Source organism: Phoenix dactylifera, chromosome 1, assembly GCF_009389715.1.
Source record: "Phoenix dactylifera cultivar Barhee BC4 chromosome 1, palm_55x_up_171113_PBpolish2nd_filt_p, whole genome shotgun sequence".
Classification (NCBI taxonomy): domain Eukaryota; kingdom Viridiplantae; phylum Streptophyta; class Magnoliopsida; order Arecales; family Arecaceae; genus Phoenix; species Phoenix dactylifera.
In genome coordinates, this window is record NC_052392.1 from 6,812,919 (window position 1) to 6,828,358 (window position 15,440).

General features: G+C 37.7%; 1 protein-coding gene across 1 annotated transcript; it reads left to right on the top strand.

Moving 5' to 3' along the window:
* Positions 1-7,134: 7,134 nt before the first annotated feature.
* On the top strand, positions 7,135-14,172 carry LOC103713987. Its single transcript, XM_039115122.1, has 4 exons — positions 7,135-9,611; positions 10,296-10,634; positions 12,838-13,176; positions 13,650-14,172. Exons 1-4 carry the CDS (start codon positions 9,352-9,354, stop codon positions 13,987-13,989), a joined length of 1,278 nt encoding a protein of 425 aa, XP_038971050.1. The 5' UTR covers positions 7,135-9,351; the 3' UTR covers positions 13,990-14,172.
* The last annotated feature ends 1,268 nt before the right edge of the window (positions 14,173-15,440 follow it).

Here is a 15,440-nt window from a genome sequence, read left to right on the forward strand (position 1 = left end):
ACCGCCACAACTTGTGAACGACCTTTGTTTCCAGAGAAAACCCATTGTTCACTTGTTGTTGGCTTCCTTTGGCTGAAAAATTCCTACAAAGTATTTACAATATGGATTGAAGAACCAGAGTCAACCCACCATGAATTTTTAGGAGCATAAGTGAAAAATGATTCATGACATACAAGATAGATAGATATACCTTTCCTTTCTAGCCACTTTTGGTATTTCGGGCAATTTTTCTTGACATGGCCCTTTCTTTTGCAGAAAAAATAGTTAACCTTAATTGTCATTAAATTTTGGTGGTGCCTTGTATTCTCTCTTTTGGCCATTCTTGCCTTTCTTGGTCTTTTCTTTATCACAAACAACCATATGAGCCTTTTTAGGTTAATCGTGCTTCATCCTTTTCTCTTCCTGAACACACATGGCCAGTAATTATTGATTGACCATTCTTCCTTATGTGTGTTATAAGAAATCTTGAAAGGTCCACATTTGGACGGGAGAGAGTTCAGAATGAAGTGAACCAAGAATGACTCAGACATATCTATCTTTAGAGACTTAAGCTGAACAGCTAAGTCCCTCATCTCCCTAATGTGCTCATGCACGCCCTTCGAATTGTCATAAGTTTTGGCTGTGAGCTTCTTGATCAAAGTACTCACCAAGGCTTTATCCGATCGAGAAAATTGCTCTTCAACAGCCTTCATAAAAGCCTTGAGAGTGGTACAGTCACTGATAGCACCCCTTATGCTTCTACTAACTCAAGATTTAATAAATAGTAGTTCCAAGCGATTGCTTTTCTCCCACAATTGGTACTTTTCAGTGACACTAGACGCATCCGTATTTGTGGGGACAGGTGGAGAGTCCTCATGAAGCGCCAGATCAAGATCTCTATACCCCAAGGTAAACTCAATAGCATCCTTCCAGACAAAAAAGTTGCGATTATCAAGCAGTGGAATGTATTCACCATTTTTGATAAAAGATTTTGGTATAGCTGCAGTAACCAAGGAAAATATCTTTAGTGTATGAGGCATTTCCTTAAAGCAAATTCTCACCTACCTGTGGGCAAAGGTTGCAACAGCATGGATTTACTTTACTTTATTAATGGGACATATAATTTAAAACATCAACAAATAAAGATATCCACACCTGTGGGCAAGAGGATAAAATTACCGTCAATGCTCTAAATCCATTTTCCCATTATAATTAAATCACAAGAAACTAATAAATTTCTTGTGGGGATAAAATATTAATAACTGTGACCCAATCACAATTCAATACCAGATCCTTATGAAGTTCAATCTAGATGTGATTTTCCAAAACTATTAGGGCGCTGTGGCTGGACCCCTAATAATAACAATAAAACACTACTTTATGGTATTTACAAAATAATTGCTTAAAAATCGAGAAGACCCTCTGGGTAGTAGAGCACTTCATTTCGACTTCCATAAAACAGAAAGCCCGACCAACCAAAAAATTAATCCTGACTTCATAGAACAAGTTCGAGAATGACAACAAAGTTGACAACCAACAAGAACAACAGATTCACAAAGTTAAGCAAAAACATTGTTTGCTACAAATGCGGTTAATTTTGAGCAAAGAACCCATTGAATTCCAGCAATTGAAATCCCAGTCGGCTTTAGAAACAAGATAGCCCAAGATCTATAACGGAAGTTTAAACACAAAGAAGAATTCGTGCAGCAAGAACAGAAAATACAGTTGCAAATTATCCCATCTTCACCGATTGAAAGCCCACTTCGGGATTCAACAGAAATGCAAAAATAACCCATTCAGATACATGCATACACTTGGATTATAGGAACATGAAAACCCAAAGTATGTCCGAGCAAAACCCAGAAAACCATTTACCTTTCATGCTTCCATCCAAGAGAAATCAAGCCAAGATCGTGAGAAACCCAATAGCATTCTTGCCGTGAGAGTGTTATAGCTTTAAACAAGGAAAAGGACGAAAATGGTGAAAGACAACCCAGAATGTGTTTTGAGAGGAAAGTTTCAAAAAAAAAAAAGGCATTGTCTTTGACCAGTAACTTAGCTTTTGGGTTTAAATGATTTTCTCGGATAGTAAAATTAATCTCGAGATAAAATAAAAAAACAATATTTACTTTATGCGTGTCAATAAGATATGATCCCAGTATATTAAAATATGCACAGAGCAAATCTCAAAAGCGACAAACACCAGACAAGGAGGCTTGCTCTGATACCAAATGAAAGCATTAAACATATATGAATAATCCGAATATCATATATAAAGTAGCGGAAATAGGAACGTAAAGCTCTTGCGTTGAAGTCCCGATCAAGATAACTCGACAGGAAACACTTCAGTAAAAAAGGGACTTCTAGTCTTTTCCTAACATTATGGGACATACTGATGGATGTGCACAGGCCCTTTTTATAGGCAAGACTAGGGACCCTTGATTCTCTATTGTAATAAATATTAGCATTCAATCCATCACAGAATAATAACAGATACTGTACAGATACGTTGATTTTGGTTAACTCCACAACTACCTCATAATGATGTTTATCCAACTCTTCGATTTATCAAAAAAGATGTACATGAATGTGGTGTGGGGGCCACCTTAAGGGATAATTATCAATTAAAGTTTCCACCATACACATAAGAGAAGGTGAGAAGCATGTATGGCTATACATCCATGAGTCGTATTATGAGAGAAAATCTAGATTATTTTAAATAAAGGATGACTAGATGCATGAAGGAGTGAGATTTAAAAATAATTTTGTACCTTGTAATAAGAATGAGATGAGGAGAAAAACTTTTGTTATCTTTTGTATTTTTATGTTATTTATATTCTTGGGATTTCTGAATTTGTTAATTTGTATTCCTTTGAACTTTTGGAATAAAATAAAAAATCGTTTTCCCATATTATGATAGTATATGTCTCCAACTCACCTTGAAATTATAAAAAGAGAAAGAAGCAATTGGATTAAAACCACCTATAATCTCTCAGAAATACTCCAAAAAACTAAAAGGAAGCGCAGTTGAGATTGCAATTCAAGAGGCAAGGCTCTTCTTCCTCTTTCTTCTTTTGAGGCAAATGGAACGCCTCATTAATCAATTTTGGAAAAAGTACATCCTAACTCATTACCATGAGATAACAAATGGTTCTCATCAGCATGAGAAAAAGTACATACTTTTTTTTTGTCCAAAAAAAAGGGCTCATTAATGATAGGAAGCCAATTAATCATGAGGCTGATTACCCTATCCAAAGATATGAGGACCTTAACATCTAGCAAAGTCCCTGTGTTTGAAGTTTTAATCATAGACAAGGCTCATTAAATATATTTTACTCTCAACAAACAAAGATTACATCATAAGTTACATAAGAAAAGAGAACAAGTATTAAAAATCTTAGATACATGACCTTTTTGGACAAGATCTCATGGAAATAAAAGAATAAAAAAGTAAATAACTATTTGGAAGGCTTTGAGGGTGAATAAATCACATAATCAATTAAAGCCATAATAAAGGTTTAATCTCAAGCAAATTTAGATAACTTCGCATTATTATCCAAAAAAGACAGTTTTGGACAAACTAACAAATAAAGCTTGCTATTGGAATCCTTTATAAAACTCAAAATAAGTGAATAAACTAATAACGACGATATATTTTAGTTTATGTGCATCACAATATTCCATGTAATTATGTTCTACTGGGATATTCTATGAATGATTATTATGCTGCAGAAGACCTAATTATAGATTAACAACGAGCACTAAATGGTGCTTAGTGATCGTCATTGTATCCCATGCATGAAAGAATGATACACCTTCCTTCATGCCCTTCGACCATTGGATCGTATACTGCTCGATTTGAGATTTTCAGGAGATGAATGATTGAGTCAGCTCGTTTTGAGATCTGTGCAATGGCATGGATCCAACAGTTGTTAGGCGCGAAGGAAGGTGTATCCTTCTTCCATACGAAGGATGCTACCACGTTGCCGCAAGGGCATTGTGGAGTGATGGGTAGAGGGGCTAAGGAGGATTTTACAAATGATGTGGTTAGAGATGACAATGGCCGAAGCACTGAGAAAGCCAAAGAGATTTGAATTTTTTTTTTTTTTAAGAACAATACTGTACTGCACTTCTGAATCATGACTTATTTTTCTCAATTCTTCAAAACAGACACTTTTATCCAACTCTGCTCTCCTATTGCAAGAATGTAGAGGTAACTACTCCATTTACCATCTCTATTTCATTTTAAATGTGTTTCAGATTTTTTTTTGTTCATTCATTCTATTGTATGACCGGATATGGTTATAAGAAATTTTATCTGAATAAAAGTGTAATATTGAATAAAAATAAAAGTTTAATGGTTGTGATGATTGTGTATGATTGTTTGAACCTATGTGCATATATAATAAAAAGAATGAAATGTGATATATATATATACACACACATATATATACGTTTGTATATATATGTACGGATGTATGGAGTTCAACTTCTTAGTTTCTTGTTATATCTTAAAGGGTTTTCTCATTAAGCAACAAATATAACGTTATCCTCTCCTCCCGAGGGCAGAAAATCTCTTGATGTGACAAGGATTTTGAGCTATGCACAGGAATATAAGTCACGAATAAAGTTGATCAATTTTGAAGTGATGTCAAAGATTATTATAGAAATTTGGAAAAATAATTCAATCAACGACAGATAATATGGTGGTTTTCGAGGGCCCAGGCTAATGAGTAGTTTTGGGCCATGGCCCAAGCCCTTCAGATAGAGTGGGAGTTGGAAACAGGGGCTTTTATCTCTCGAGACTCATTTGGTTCTTGGAAAAAAAGAAAAGAAAGTATGGTCTATAAAAAAATAAAAAAAATACTTCATATTTGATTGAAGTTTTTAAAGAAGAGAGATAAAAAAGTAGATTTTTAACGAGAATAAGATTTCCACATTTCATAGGAAAAAAATCAACGAGAATAAGATTTCCACATTTCATAGGAAAAAAAACTCATATGGGATATAAGAAAGTCCAATTCTCACCGACTAGAAATTGAGATAATTTGCTTTTCGAAAAGTACCCTTAAGTTTTTAGATAGAATGCGACAAAAAATTTTTCTTTATTAATAGTATAATATGTATTTTATATAACTTTTCTAGAAAAATAAATTCTCAACCAAATGTAGGACAGTGGGCCACTTTTCATGGTCAACCAAATATGCAAAAATTATTTTCCTAAGCATCATATATCGAGGCATCAGTTTTCTAAAAAAAAAATACTTCAACGAAAAAAAATTCTCTCTACAAACCAAACAAGCACACAATATTTTGTTCCTCTGTTCTAAGAAAACCCAGCCAACAACAGGACATCATCCCGCTCTATCATGCTGCATATCCTTGTGGTCCACCACATCAAATCTGCATTTAAATAACGGCAAACACAAGTAGGGTCAAATTTTTCAGTAGAATTAGATGTAGTTGCAATTAATTAAGCCCAAAAAAGAATTGCCAACCTGCCCCATATCAGCAGCCATATACAAAGTTTGAATCTCCAGGGGCAACTCCAAGTTTACAAATAAATTGTCATCCTCTTCATGATCTGAATCTTCCAAATGCAACTTATATTCATTCTTTTGAGAAACAGTCATCGGACCCGCTACTGATTAAATCTAGGAACATTACAATCCTGATGAGCTGAAGCCCCAAAAAGTTTGGGCTGTGATCAGACTTCAGATGTTAGGAAAAATCTAAGGGCTCCTTTGGTTCACGGAAAAAAAAGGGGGGAAAGTGTGGTCAACGAAAAAGTTATGAGATGCCTCTTGTTTGATTGGAGTTTTCAAAGGAGAGAGACGGAAAAGTTGTATTCCCATGGGAATATGATTCCCAAAAAGCGGGAATCACTCCATTTTTATTTTTTCCCAAAAAGGCCCTTCAACATTAAAGAAGCATCAAAGATCTAATTTTTATTAAGGGCATAATAGAAATTATATATAACTTTTCTAGGAAAGTGGATGGCCAACCAAATATAAGCACTTTGCAAATTTGTCACTTTTCCATGGTCAACCAAACATGCCAAAAGTACTTTCCTAGGCATCCTCTTTCTAGGAATTTGTTTCCCAGAAATCATATTTCTAGGAGGGAAAATGCTTCCTGCGAACCAAACAAGCCCTAAGAGGTTGCTTTCAATCTATCGCATAAGGCTAGCCCAAGTTCAATGTCCATCCCTGAGCAAGAGATCAAGTACTACTCTCCTCCACATGACCACATGGTTCTTCTCTTTGAGCTCGAATCTCAACCGTATGACGCGCATATGCATGCATGTACATATACACACATACATACATACATACATGTGTGACTTATGTGCATGTGTCCAAAAACTAGTTTAAGTTAGTGGACCGAGATTGTTCAGCAAGAGCTCGAACCCAGGGTTGGCCCAGCTGCATATAGGTCGGGTCGGGTCATGAGTGACCCTGACCCAATCTGGTTTCTTGTTCGGATGTTAATTTTAGACACAAACTCAACCCAATAGAAAATCAGGTCAGGTCAGGTCCATATATAATCTGGATCCAACCTAAAAAATTTGGGTCTGGTTCAGATCTGAGTCGAATCCGGTTCGGCTCAATTCATCCATGACTTTAGAACGGGCCCAAATAGTTTTATAGATTCGGGTTGGATCGAGTCGGATCGGATTAGATCGTAGGATTGAAAATTTAAAATTTTTCTAATTTTAAATAGATTGGGTTAGGACTGAATCCAGTAAATTTAGACCTGGCCAAAAAATAAAAATTATCTAATTTTAGAAGTCAACCCCATGGATCCTCCAAAATAGGTTGCGTGAGGCCCAAGCAGGACGGTGCCGACCCATCAGCAGCATTCAATCCGGTCGGTGCAAATGCGGGCCCCGTCCCTTATCCGAATCAGAAAATAGAAAACAGAAAACAGGGGGTGAATCCCCTGCTTCTCGGCATCGCGAACACCCGAGGCTCTCTCTATCTTCAGTGTTCTCCCCTCTCTCTCTATTCCATCGCTCTTGTTCACTCTCTCTTTCCCTCTTTTCTTTCTCTCATCGTTCGCTGATTCCCTCACTAACCTGCTGTCACCATGGTGCTTTGGAGGAGAAGATGATGAGGGATACGCCAATGAGTTGAAGCCATGATCAGGGTAAGATTTCAGCCTTTTCTTTAAGCCAGAATTTGTGATATTATAGAACTAATCTTGGAAGGTTTAGGGTAAGTTTCAATTTTTCTGAAATTTTAGAGATATTGGGCAAGATTCTCTGTGTTTTGATGGCGATCTTGAGACATGCAATTTCTTCCCTGTTTTAATCCAAAAATTTTAGCTTTAAATTGGACGAGTGTTTTAATCTAAAATTTTAATTGGAAATTGCTAACTCATGGATCCAAAGTTTGAAAAATCTTGAAGGATGTTAGCTTGGTCAATTAAATCGTTGAAGTGGCCTAATATGCAGGGAAGAGTAGAAGAGAGTACTGGCCTTATTTAGTGTTTTAGTATAATTTTTAATGAGATTGTGCTAATAATACTTTTTCTTGGATCCAAAAAGTTTTAAGTATAATTTTATAAGGGTAGTATGGTAAATCGCTATATTATTATAGCTCTATAAAGCAGGGCAGATTATAAAGCCCTGATTTCGATTAATTATTGCACTACTTAGATATAAAATTAGTTTCTAAAATATGGGATATTAGAAGTGGGATGAGTTACTTGTTAAACCTAAATTAATAATTTTTGGGAGTTATAAGTATCTAGAATTAATTATGTATAAAAGGGTGGATCGATAGAAAGCCACTATTTAACTCCCAATTAGTTTGTTTTAGGTTGATTTTGAAGTATCGATTATTATGTTTTTATTCGATAGGTTGTTACCTTACATGCTCGTTGGGTCCAGCCGTACATGTGTGTAGTAGATTGTTGTATTCTTGAGCTTGAGTTTAGATTAGGGCTTGACCCGAGCTGGCCAGAAATATAAATTTAGACTGTATGATTAAATTCAAGACATAGTAATTGGCTAGGTTAGGCCCATACGTAAATGGCTAGGTTATCCAAAACAATGTTAGGGTACTTTTAGACTAATGATATTGATAGGGTCCAACTACTTTCTTCCTTCATTCCTTCATTCCCAAGGAAGTCCACAACTAGGTAGTTAATTTTAAGAAGCATCTATATCATAATGAAAGTGCTTCAAAACTCCTCTAAAATGCATAGAAAGTGCTTGGCAACTTCACAATCAGTCGATCTATCACCATATTTGGCAACAAATTCAGGAGTCGCACCAATCTTGCTGCCTAGCAAGTGGATAATTGGGTATTACTATAAATAAATGGGTTGATAAAATCCCTAGACAAGCATATATAAAATTACGTTACGAATGATGGGACAAAAATTGTAGCCTCATGAAATGCAAGTCAAATATATAGAATTATATACTTAATAAGTTTTTTTTTCTTTTTCTCTTTCTCATTATAATAATACCATGATTTCTTAATTAAGATTAAGATTTAGATTCTCTCGAAGATGGTTATATTATCTTCCGTTTAACCTCTAGCGCAAAGAGCTGAATTTTCTCATGGTACTTCTCTTTTGCTAGAAGCAATGAGTCAGAAAACTCTAACCTTTTTTGTTTTTTGGAAAATAGATTCAAACCATTTATCGGCTCATTGTGTTAATTGTTAAAATTTGGTTTTAGAGGAATTAGTATGACATGCTGGTGTTGTGTTGAGAAAAAAATGAGAAGTTCGAATCTAACTAGATGGAGAAGGCCCGTATGCATGTTAGAAACCAATTCAACTTAAAAGCTTAAAGAAATTGAATTCAACTAGGAGGAGAAGGCCAAGCCACATAATGTCCAAAACTTTTGAAGTTTTGGACCATCGATCACTTTAACGATTACACCAAGCCACATAATGTCCAAAACCACCTCATTTTCTTGGCAAGTTTCTAAGCGTCTTCGAGCTGACTTCGATGACTTTTAAGGTGGTTGACCACGCCTCCAATTAACTTCACCTCCCGGTGAGCTTAGCAAAATGGACTTCTTACATTCCTAGAGCACAAAAGTCCTTGCGTCAAAGCTAAGCAAATGAAGATATGCCAATTATTGGTGAGGTAACTGCACACGGGAATGACCAGAACCTAATCCTTTGAGTGGGGAAATTGTTGTCTCTTTCTTGGTGGGGCTGTAATTCTTTATCTTCTCCTTGTATCATCTATCAAGTATAGTTTCATATTATAAGTAGAAATATCTTCCTGTCTTCTATAAACTATAGTTTCATATTATGTGTACAAATATCTTCCTGTCTTCATGAAGATTGAAGACATATTGGTTTGCAGCTCTACATATATCATAACTTTTCTTGTAGCTTCTCTTCAATGGAAGACCAATCTAGGTCTGGTTTTGATGGAACCCAAGCACCTCGGACCCAAGGTCACAGCATCGGGCCATCGACATCAGGCTCGATGAAATTACCTGGATATATTCTTCGTATTGTAGCCATAGTTTTGACGTTTGTTTCAGCAATTGTCATGGGAGTTGCCAAGGAGCCTGTGACAGTCATCGAATCCAATAATTCCGGCCAGACAGTGAATACTTTCACTGGCTCAATCCGGACCAGATACTCCTCCGCCTTTGTGTAAGTCCTTCTCCTTAAAGCACACACACACATATATAGATTCATGCAATAATACATCCATGCATAAAACATCTTCCACAATATTTTGTGACATGGAATAATTATTGTTGTGTTTCGCAACGAAAAGGAGAAATTCTGCCGAGCTGAATCCAATTCAAACTAACAAACTCTAAAATTATCGGCATGCACAATATATCTGATTTCGAAGAGCATTGTTTCATTAATTGGTTAAGATTGCAACTTATATATAGGATCCAAAAATAGGTCTAGACTGAATTTTTGGTCATGGGATCAATCAAGACGACAATTTTAGTTTAATTCAGGTTACGATCGAGCTAAGAATCTCGGTATAGAATCTTGGATTGGATTAGGATGTTCAGTACTCCCGACACATCCAACCTAGAAGGAGGCAAGTTTACCCAAAACTTTATCCAATCTGAATTTAAGCAGAGTTAGCAAGCGTTTGCCCAACCTAATTGGACCAGGCTAGTTCTATGCAGCTAAGGATTGCATTCCTTGGTTATATGCCTAGTTCTGGGTATCCAGTCAAGAATTGCAGCATTTATCTTGATGTTCTTATTCTAGTTACAAGTTTTCATGATTTCAATGCTCCGATCTTGGTCTGGTTTTATGGCAGAAGCTAACTAAAGTTGTTCTTTATCCTCGATCTTTTACAATTAACAGGTACTTCATTGTGGTTAATGTGATTGTACTAATCTACTCAATAATCTCGCTTGCAATGGCTCTTCTAAATAGAGGTGGCTCAAGAAGAATAGCTATGCACTTGTCCATTGCTGATTTGGTCATGGTAGTTCTCCTCTTCTCCTGTAATGGTGCGGCAGCTGCGATCAGCGTCGTCGCCGACAAGGGGCTAATACGATTTGCTTGGCCCAAATTTTGTTATGCACTCCATAAGTTCTGCGGGCATATTAAGGCTTCCATCATCTTGTCAATGTTTGCATCAATGGCTTATATGCTGCTAGTTGGACTTGGGATCATCGATCTCCACATGAGGTTTCAATAGATTTGTTGATCGGTTCAGTGATAGATGGTCGAACATTTTTAAGTTTAATGTACAGTTTATTGAAAAAAGAGTCTGATTTCTGATTGTTTTCTGAAATGTTGTATTGGTAGTGTCTTAGTTCATTATAAAGACTAGTGAAACTGTAAACATGCATTGGCATTTGTGTACAAAGAATGTTTATACTATACATTGAAACAAACAGTTTAAGATTGCGCAAAATGTTGTGCTCAAATGGGTTTTGCTATTGAAATCCTTGACGTCGTGCCCTCCCTCTTATTATGGTCCAATTATTGCAAAATGAACAACCAAGATGGCATCTTTCTACACGCAAGATTCCATTGTTTTGATGGCTAGAGTTGATTCTCTCTGCAGGTACATGTGAGGCAAGGGAGGACATGGCATGGTAAGGAGAGCTACCTCGCTCCTATGCTGCTTGTTCGCATATGTTTAGCAATTGAACCCTAGCTACTCATGAGCAAGTCCACACTCTCTTGGTCTTATGGCCAGGTAATTAGTGCAAGTAATGCTCATAGGCATGGGGTAGTTCATAATAGCACCCAATAGCACTAATTTGTGCTCGACTACAGTCATTTGCATCGATCATCTAGAGCCGCTCTTTAAGCATGCTATAAGATATCCAACTTTCGCACGTAAAATGTATAAATGTTTGAAAACTTTGCGAAATAGGCCATCTCAACTAGAAGTAATTGACCATGTAATATATTCACTTCAACAACTTTTCTAAGTTGGTCTGAACCTGGTCAATGCGAAGGGCAAACTAGATTTTGATACTTCAAAGGGTGTCTCAGGTTAAGAATGTGATGCAGAAACTTAATACCGATTTCTATATCGGAATTCAAAATGTACTCCGAGATGAGCGGTCTCTAAGCAGAATAGCTCATGAATGGAGATTCCATGAATCATATCTCATTCTTCCCTACTTTCAGATTCAATGTCCTGCAACGAACTGGGTGATGCCCTAGTGCTCACAACACACTACTTTACAGTGGAGATCTCTGGTTTAAGTTTTAGGTGATGCATCTCCTAGTATTTTACCTGAGTGATTAACAAAAGGAGCCTCTCTCCTTGCATAGATTAACCAATTAATCATTGATATAAGAGTTAATAGGGATCCATACATCGCTACTTAAGGCTTAATCAGCAGCGTTCCACACCATAAACAATATTTCCCCCGACGACTACATTCTTTGCATGGCTTTTTGCATGTTGGCTAGAACTTTGTATGAGACTAGCAAAGCACAAATTTGCTTTGAATTTGTAAATAGTAGTTCATCCTTATCCCCATTCTGTAGTAGCCATTGCACAACAATTTATAGGTCAAATTGAATGTCCACTTGTTTCTCTCATGGAAAAAAGAAAAAAAAAATATCCACTTGGTTGAGAGATTAAGCTGAGTTCTCATGGTGAAGAACTTAGATGGCATGTTTCAAGTTGCTTATATAGCATGTCATTTATGGGGAGTACCACCATGAATTGTGGATCCAATCATAATGAAAACTAGCTTTATATTTAAGACTAAAATATCTAGATAGCCAATTCTTTCAAGGGACCTGCAGGTTGATTGATGCACATCTACTTCATGTTTGAACAAATTCAAGCAATCAAACTCTCTCCTATTTTAGATTAACCTGCCAACTGGCCGTCGTCGCAGGTTTGTATCAATTGGCTCTACCAATTTTTATATGGCTTGGAATTTGCTTTAACTCTAATGCCAGCGCAGTCCCTTTGGACCACTCCTTGGCCTTCTTCCTTGGATTCCCAGTGACCCACAGTTTAAAGATAATAATCCCATGGCTTTCCAAAGCTATCCAAATCCAACCTTACACTCCCCAATTCACATACAGCTTAATCGACACTTCATTTCTAGATGCTTGGTTGACTTTGACCATGTTAAGCTGTTGTCTGACTTTTGACTCCGGTTATAAGCACCCTCCTGTGAGAGTACCAAACTGAACTTACAATCTCCCATGACTCCATGAGAAGTTAACTAAGGATCGACGAATGTCGATGATTGGAGAGGTAAGCTCATTACGGTGATCAGATACTAGATTTTGGTGCGCCAGCCACTAGGTTTTGACCTGTTACTGATGGAGCAGTGGCCGTGTGCTGCACTCCAACTGCATCTTCATTGCTAGTTTTTGCTATATAAGTTCACCTTCCTCTCTTCTTGAACGTAAGCAGTGCTAACATTTCTCATTTCCATCTCTCTCATCTCATCTCTTTCTTCCTATCATCTCCCTCTGTGTCTCTAAGTTTGGGAATGGAGTCCCAGTTCAAGCCTGGATTTGATGGAACACAAGCGGCTGCGAGCCGAGCAAACGAAGCTGCAGCGGCATCGCCGAGCCTGGTAAGACTGCCTGGTTTCGTTCTCCGCGGTATCGCGATAGTTCTGACGTTCATCTCTGCGATCGTAATGGGTGTCGCCAAGGAGGATGTTACATTGATTGTTGGAAGTGTTGATTCTACCACTACAATTTCCTACAATGCATCAATCAAGTCAACCTACTCCGCTGCATATGTGTAAGCCTTCTTTTGCATTACTTCACCACGCAAACATCATAACAGTTGTGTACATCTCATGCTTGCTTTCAGCCATGGCTTGTGGCTCCAGTATTATTGTTGGCATGATAGGGAATTGCCCTTCCCCCTTGGATTGGATAAGGGTTGAGTATACTATATTTCAAGTAATGCGTAGATGCAAATAGCTTGATGAGATGCAAGCTATATATAGGGGGGAGAAAGAGAGAAAGAGAGAGAGAGAGAGATTTCATAGTTTGATGTTTGACATGTTTTAGTTACAATTTTGGAAGCCACAGCTTTCAGCTAGAGTCAAATTAGGCCGAGGTGGTATGGATTGAGTCATGAGGTTATCTAATGTTCTTCTTTCTTATTTCCAAAAGGATGAAGCACTAAATTTTTTTGGCCTGAAGTTTTACATTGATAACCAATCTGATCTCAACTTTATTCCCTGTCTTCTCTTCTGCAATACACAGGTACTTTATAGTGGCCAATGTGCTCGTATTCGTGTACACTCTGATATCCTTAGTGATATCTCTTGCAAACAGATCTGGCTCAAGAAGCATGGAGCTGCCATTGAACATTGCAGATCTATTGATGGTAGCTCTCCTCTTCTCGAGCAATGGCGCGGCGATTGCAATTGATATTGTGGCTGAACATGGGCAGTCACGCTTGGGATGGGGTAAATTTTGTGGTGATGTTCATAAATTTTGTGGGCATGTTGCAGCATCCATTGTCTTGTCGATGATCGCCTCTCTAGCTTACATGATACTTGTTACAATCACTATGGTTGGTCTTCACAAGGGATCTCAGTAAAATCTGAGATCAGTGACTTTATCTAGGTTTGCTTATGGATATGTTTTGGTTGTTACAGAAGAGGAGTGGAATTGTATTTGAAAATGTTGTGTTAGGTATTATATTTATACTCTGATTCGCCGTTTGTCAAAATTGGGTGTAACATTGCATTAATAAGATATCTCATCCTGGAAATCTTAAATATATGACTATTATAATTTAAGTGGTGCTTGATCCTGTTCCCTGGGAAACTACTAAAACGATGGTGGATTGGGTTGCTAGCATGCCAAATCGAACACGCAGATCGATCAATAGTTTTGATCTATCAGAAGACATGAAATGTTGGAGTGTGTGGAGACCCAAGGTGTTTCAGATTACACATGGATGTATTCCGGATCAAAATCTTGGATATAGAAAACTTCTACAGTTTTTCAGCAGTTCAAGAGTCGACTCGCACCGTGCCGGAGTCGACTTGCATTTTGTCCAGATTTCGGATGTTTCTGTCTCACCTGAGAGAGTCGACTCGCGCAATCTGGAGTTGACTCGCACTGTACAGGAGTCGACTCATGCTTTGCCGGAGTTGACTCCAGCTCGGACGAAATTGCTGAAACGAGATTGTTTTTTGGGAAAATCTCAAGGATATAAATTCGTGGCCAAAGACTCTAGGGATAACATAAGGAGGAGGTTGTGACGGCTAGGGTTACAACGAGATAGAGAGAAAGACCTAAGAACGTGAGAGATTGAGGAGAAGAGTTTTTCTCTTGAAAAAGGAAGAAGGTTGTTTCTCCTTTGTTCAAGCAATCAATTTGTAATTGACTCAGGATTGTGTTTTCCATTGCAATTGTTCTACTGCAATAGAATCGAGCGGTCTTAAGGAAGTAGGCAAGTTTTGCCGAACCTCTATGAATTCTGGTGTGTCGTGTTAACTGTTTTTCATAGCGATTTGTTTTGTATTGTTTTTCGTCTCGTACAAGGTGTAAGATCCTGCAGTTCTACGTTAGGATTGTCCTCCCCAACAAGTTATCGAACTTGCTGGAGATTACGGGCTCTCCTTGATTTTGGGCATATTCCCATCTTTCTCCCAATAATTGATATTAGAGCGTAAGGTTCATTACACATGGCGAGCGAAGGCAAGATGCAGATCGAGAAGTTCAATAGTGTGAACTTCGGGTTCTGGAAGATGCAAATAGAGGATTACCTTTACTAGAAGGATCTCTATTTACCTCTCGGAGGAAAGGCACAGAAACCAGAAAGGATGTCCGACGCGGATTGGGAAGTCCTCGATCGGAAGGCGCTTGGCACAATCAGGTTAACTCTCTCTCCATAGGTTGTGTTCAACATAAAGAACAAAAAGTCGACGATGGATTTGATAGCAACATTGTCGAAGATGTACAAGAAACTATTGGCATCAAACAAAGTCTTTCTCATGAAGAGGCTGTTCAATCTGCGCATGAAGAACGGTGGTAGCGTGG

Excerpts from the sequence above, each read along its gene's own strand:
- LOC103713987 (XM_039115122.1), top strand. The coding sequence starts at position 9,352 with ATGGAAGACCAATCTAGGTCTGGTTTTGATGGAACCCAAGCACCTCGG. Across the intron at positions 9,612-10,295 it reads AGATACTCCTCCGCCTTTGT|GTACTTCATTGTGGTTAATG; the intron begins GTAAGTCCTTCT and ends TACAATTAACAG. Across the intron at positions 13,177-13,649 it reads ACCTACTCCGCTGCATATGT|GTACTTTATAGTGGCCAATG; the intron begins GTAAGCCTTCTT and ends TGCAATACACAG.